Source organism: Temnothorax curvispinosus, unplaced genomic scaffold (assembly GCF_003070985.1).
Source record: "Temnothorax curvispinosus isolate PA1 unplaced genomic scaffold, ASM307098v1 QBEX01002513.1, whole genome shotgun sequence".
NCBI lineage: Eukaryota > Metazoa > Arthropoda > Insecta > Hymenoptera > Formicidae > Temnothorax > Temnothorax curvispinosus.
This window is the reverse complement of record NW_020212293.1, coordinates 1-6404: the sequence shown is the minus strand read 5'-3', so window position 1 is coordinate 6404 and position 6404 is coordinate 1. Positions and strand designations below refer to the sequence as shown.

Here is a 6404-nt window from a genome sequence, read left to right as displayed (position 1 = left end):
AAAATCCGGAGCACTCTGTATAATATTATAAATTTTATTTTTTATATCAGAGCCGGGATTTAGTTGCACATTTCGGGCCGATTCCCGACGCGACGCCTCCTATACCCCCACTACCGCTCGAGGCGCAGCGGCCGAGCCGCCGATCGCTCACGTGACGCGTCATCTCAGGAGCGTCGCGCGTGCTATAAGCATGATGAAACTGCAATCTCCCCCGAATAATATACCGATTAAAAAGTTAGTTATATAGACGGTTAGAATATGTAATTATAATTAGGACAATAGTTTCCGCGCCACCCATGAGGTACTATTGCTGACGCGTTTTTTTTTTAAGTGGTATCCCCAGTAGGCCTACTCCACATGAAAAGATAATATGTATTTTTATTTTTTTCCTTTGAATGATAAAGTAATCACTGCGCACTGCGCAGAATGCATTTTATTTGCAATTACTGCGCTTATCGCAGAATGCATTTCTGTTTCTCTTTATTTTACTTTCATCACTGCGCACTGCGCAGAATGCATTTTATTTGCAATTACTGCGCCTATCGCAGAATGCATTTCTGTCCCTCTTTATTTTACTCTCATCACTGCGCACTGCGCAGAATGCATTTTTGTTCCTCTTTATTTTACTCTCATCACTGCGCACTGCGCAGAATGCATTTTATTTACAATTACTGCGTTAATCGCAGAATGCATTTCTGTTCCTCTTTATTTTACTCTCATTTACTAATTGGTCGATTTTCTAGGCCGTTTACATGATTTTACAATAGATGGGATATCTATAGAAATGTTAGAAGAACTAGCTCGCATTAATGAAGTTAATGATTTATCGCTTAAAGAAGAACGTTTATCGGATTTTATGATTTTCATTTTTGAAAACGAGCATTCACATAAGTATGTGGATCCGAACATGGAAAATATTCGAAGACCAAAATTTTTAAGATTAGGGTAATTTGAATTGTTTAAAATCTTAAAAAAGTCCGCTCCTTTTTCTGGACGAGTTTTGAGGGAAAGATCATTTTGCAAATCGCAAAGTTCCTCTTGAAATTCTACATTTTGTTGTTCGATTTCCGCAGTGAGAGGATTTTCGAACAGAACTAAGTCCTTTCTAAGACTTTCGAAGTCAGTAAAACGCATGTCGAACTGAGTTATTAATGAGTCAATTAACTGAATATATTTTTTAAAATTGCAAACTGTGCCGTATTCTTCGAAGAGAATCTGGCAAGAAGGGTAGAAATAAAGAGTGTCTTTTTCTAAGTGATTTTTAAATAAAACTAGTTTTCTACGAAATGAGTCAATATGACTAACTAATTGACATATTGTCTGGTTGGTCTTTTGCAGCTTTGTATTTAAAATATTTAAATGATTAGTTACATCGGTGATGAAAGCGAGTTCACAAAGAAACTCAGTGTCTTCAAAAATATATTTAATGTCATCATCTTTGGCAATAGACATTTCTTGCAAGAAAAGGAAGATCTCTTTTCTTATCGCAAAAAACTTCTCTAAACATTTCCCAGCACTGAGCCATCGGACTTCACAATGTAGGGGTACATCTGTATAAAGTGCATTATGCTCTTCGAGAAAGTGTTGAAATTTGCGATGAGAAAGAAACTTGTGGCCGCCTTTTATTAAATTAATGATTTTTGTAACAGTTTTCATGGCGGTAGATAATTTTATAGCTTTCCCACATAATGTTTCTTGATGAATAATACAATGAATAAGGGGGAATTTTAAATTGCGCTGCTTTAGTTGACCGAAGAAACCAATTTTTTGACCTGTCATCGCTCTTGCGCCATCTGTTACTATGGCTGAACATTTTGAAAAATCGGTGTCAAATTTTTGAAGAGTTTGTTCAACGGCTTTAAAAATATCTAGACCTGTTGTTGTGTCATGTAATGGAACAAAATCTAAGAGCTCCTCAACATGTGAAAAATCGTTTTGTACAATTCGAGCAAAAATACTCAATTGACTCACATGTCCAATATCGGTGCTTTCATCTAAACATAATGAAAAATAAGCACAACTGTCTAACAAAAATTTTAGTTTTTCTTCTATCGAACAAGCAATATCAGTAATTCTTGCTGCCACTGTCTTTTTAGTTAAAGGAATGCAGCAGCTTCAGCAAGCGTCAATGAATTTCCGAATGATTTTACTGCCTCGATGAGACATTCCTTTATAAAATTACCTTCCATAAACGGCTTAGAATGCTGGGCAATAAGAAGCGAAATAGCATATGATGCAGTGACAGCTTTTACCGAAGAATTAGCATTATTAGAATTATCATTAAAACTGGAACTTTCCTGATAAATTAATTTTAAACCCTCTATTAAATTACGTTTTTCTTGACCTTCATATTTTGAATATTCACTTGAATGTTTTTTTTTATAATGTCTCCCAATGACAAATTTTTTCACAACAGCAGGTTGATATTTGCATAAAATACACACCGTGTGATTGCCAATAAATGTAAAAAAACTATCCTCCCATTTCTTATCAAAATGTTGTTCATACTTTTGCTCACTGGCCATCGTACTGATTTAACAAAAAAATTACACAATTATTAGCACGCACACTTAAGGAAAAACTACACAAAAAAACCTACCTTATAACTTTTCGAAGATATAAGAATAACGAAGAATAACAAGAGTTTATATCCACGCACTTTATACCCACGTTTCACGAAGTGATCTGCCAGCGACAATAACGGTTGGAAAACAAGAAGGAATCAAAACAATTGCATATCGAATGCGCGGCATAAACACGCGGTATAGTTAACGTAGGAAATTTAAATCTCTCTTCGTAAATACGACGTTTCTTTGTGAACTCGCTCTTATCACAGATGTAACCAGTCATTTAAATATTTTTAAAGCTGCAAAAGGCCAACCAAACAATATGTCAATTAATTAGTCATATTGATTTATTTCATAGAAAATTAATTTTATTTAAAAATCATTTGAAAAAAGATATTTTCCATTTCTATCTCTCTTGCCAAATTCTTTTCGAAGAATACAGCACAAGCTGTAATTTAAAAAAACATTCACTTAATTGACTTATTAATAAGTCAGTTCGACACGCGTTTTACTGACTTTGAAAGTCTTAGAAGGGACTTGGTTCTGTTCGAATATCCTCTCACTGCGGAAATCAAAGAACAAAATTTAGACTTTCAAGAGGAACTTTGCGATTTGCAAAATGATCTTTCCCTCAAGACTTGTCCAGAAAAAGAGGCGGACTTTTTTAAGATTTTAAATCATTCAAGTTACCCTAATCTTAAAAATTGTGGTCTTCGAATTTTTTTCATGTTTGGATCAACATTCTTATGTGAATGCTCGTTTTCGAAAAGGGAAATCATAAAAACCGATAAACGTTCTTCCTTAAACTTAAACGATAAATCATTAATTTTATTAATGCGAGCTAGCTCTTTCGTTCATTAATATATTTCACATTATTTTTCTTTTTAGTGGAATAGGCCTACTGGGAAAACCACTTGAAAAAAAACGCGTCAGCAATAGTACCCATGGGTGGCGCGGAAACTATTGTCCTAATTATAATTACATATTTTAACCGTCTATATAACTAACTTTTTAATCGGTATATTATTCGGGGGAGATTGCAGTTTCATCATGCTAGCACGCGCGACGCTCCTGAGATGACGCGTCACGTGAGCAATCGGCGGCTCGGCCGCTGCGCCTCGAGCGGTAGTGGGGGTATAGGAGGCGTCGCGTTCGGAATCGGCCCGAAATGTGCAACTAAATCCCGGCTCTGTTTTATATATATATTTCCTATTCTCGTACAAAAAAACTAAAATATTTACATTTTCCGGGGCTAAACAGTTACGTTTTCGTGATACAATATTGCCCGCTGAGGAAAACGCTCTTTCCGAACTCGCGGATGTTGCAGGTATTGCTAAATATTTCCTCGCTAATTCGGCGAGTGTCGGATATTTATTAACTCTTGCCTTCCACCATTCGAGGGGTGAGTCATTATAATCAATGGTTATCTCTATTTGATAATGGTCAAGTTGCTTTCGCCAGTCAGTTTGTGTACTTGAAGTACTCTTTTTAAAAATAAAATCTAATGCTCTTCCAACCACACGTGTAGTTCTTTCCTCCGGTATATCGGTTGGAGCTAGCGTCTGTAAAAAGTGAAAAATTCATTTTATTCAGTCTATTTCTTTATAGTAAATAACTCTTCTTTTCGTTATCTTACTCATTGCAAACATAATGTACGTATAAAACAATCAACAATTAATTATACACACACACACACACACATATATATATATATATATATATATATATATATATATAATAAATTACCTGTAATTCTTTCTTAATAAAGTCTTTTATCTTTATTCTCTCCGTTTCGAATTGTTCGGCTGTTAAGTCTTTGTAGCGAGGATCGAGGAAGCTTGCAATTTGACGCACGCTGACTTTCTCGTTTGATTGTATTTCCATATCAAAGCGCCTAATCAGTGATTGACGTAATATTTGTTTGAATGTTGAAATATAGTCGTCGTCCAAAACGTCCTCTATCAGATGATTATCTATGATTCCTCGTATTACCGGACGAACCAAAGATATTGTGACTTCGGATGAAGAGCAAAATACGGTGGTTGCACATTGGAGAGGTTTCAGAAGCGTCACCAGTTTTTCTATAGTCAACCATTCAATTGCAGTGATTTCTAAGTTTTGAGCCTGCCTCGGTTTTGTTATAGATGTATCATTTAATACCGCCAAAATAGGAGTTCTATTTTTTTGTAAACGTTCACACATATAATAAGTGGAATCCCATCTTGTAGGACAGCTTTGAATTAATGTTTCTTGCGGCAGATTGAATTTTATTTGAGTTTTGTGTAGCTCTTGCATTGCTAATGTAGAATGTTTGAAATGTCCAACAATTTTCCGTGCTTTCTGTATAACATATGCTATATTTTCTAATTGTGATGCATCATTCACAGCTAGTTGTAGGGTATGAGCCGCACAGTTAACATGTTCATTTATATTTTGAAGATTTTCTGCAGCGTTTATCATATTGGATGCATTGTCGTGTACTATGGCAAAAATTTGTTCTTCTAAATTCCAATCGAAGAATATCATTTCTAATCCTAAAGCTATATTCTCAGCTGTATGTCGTTCCTCTAATCCTATTGTACATAAAGTGTGACTACTTAATTCCCATTTTTCTTTATCTATATAATGTGCCGTACAGGATAAGAAAGAATCTTGTGAGAGAGATGTCCAAATATCCGTGGTGCATGATATATTGGCGCCTTGATGTTGCATCTTGTGCTGCAGGAATGTTTTTATTTCATCATAATTTAACTGCAATCGCGATAGAATTGTTCTTGCTGCAGGTACCATATATCCAGGTTCTATAGTAGCCATAAAATTTCGGAATCCTTCGCTTTCAACAAATGAAAGTGGCAATTGATTTGTAATAATTAGACAAGTTAGCGATTTAGATATATCTTCTTGACGATCTGCGCTGCATACTGCATTATCTCTCTTACATTTTTTCTTACGCCGTGGCTGTCTTATGTCATCTATATTACACACACACGTATATACATTTATATACAATACAAATAACACATTGCATTCTCATGCATTAGTTTTTAAATATTATTTTAAATACAATAATATTTTAAAAAGCTTACTTTATCTTACCTGTATTTGAATAATTTGAAGATAACGAAGGATCATCTATATTTATTGACGGGGAAGAATCTGTATTTGAAGAGTCAGAGGATTTTTCCAGATCATTTCTGTTTATGAAACGATATATAAATTAGTTTCTAATTATTTATACAAGATTAAAGACAATATAAAATATAGAACATGTAAATATATATAAAATTTAAGGATACTCTATGATTAATAATACAATCAAATAACGAAATAAATTATCAGCCACATTTTATCAAACAATTTCTTTTCTATACACATATATATGTATATATTGGTGTGTGTGTGTGTGTGTGTGTGTGTGTGTGTGTGTGTTTAAAATCACATGTAAGAATTTAATATGTATCGAAGCGTGATTATATTAGGCCGTTAAATAAACAATCACGCTTCGACATATATTAAATTCTTACATGCAATTTTCAAATAAATATTAACAGTTACCTAGTCTCGCTATGATCCTGCAGTTGTTCGCTACGACTTATCGGATCATTCTTATTCCTTATCATACAATGTATAGCCTTTAAATGTTTATTTAACGAACTCGTCGATCCTGAATATTCAAAGGAAGCATCGCAAATGTTGCAGAAGGCAGATTTTTTGTCCTCCGACGTTTTGCAGTATTTCCACACCCAACTTCTTTTAGGCATTATCTTCTAATTAAATAATGAGCACACAAATGATACACAAGCTTCGTATTCGTAGAAACGCTTTCCTTAGATGTTC

The 6404-nt window shown here is 34.4% G+C and overlaps 1 protein-coding gene across 1 annotated transcript; it reads right to left on the bottom strand.

Annotated features, from left to right (window-relative positions):
* Positions 1-3952: 3952 nt before the first annotated feature.
* On the bottom strand, positions 3953-5279 carry LOC112451740 (zinc finger BED domain-containing protein 1-like; the record flags this gene model as incomplete). Its single annotated transcript, XM_025011566.1, has 2 exons — positions 4428-5279; positions 3953-4129 (listed from the first exon to the last, which is right to left on the bottom strand). Coding segments are annotated over exons 1-2 (1029 nt in total), but the record flags the coding sequence as incomplete, so codon positions are not given.
* Positions 5280-6404: the final 1125 nt, after the last annotated feature.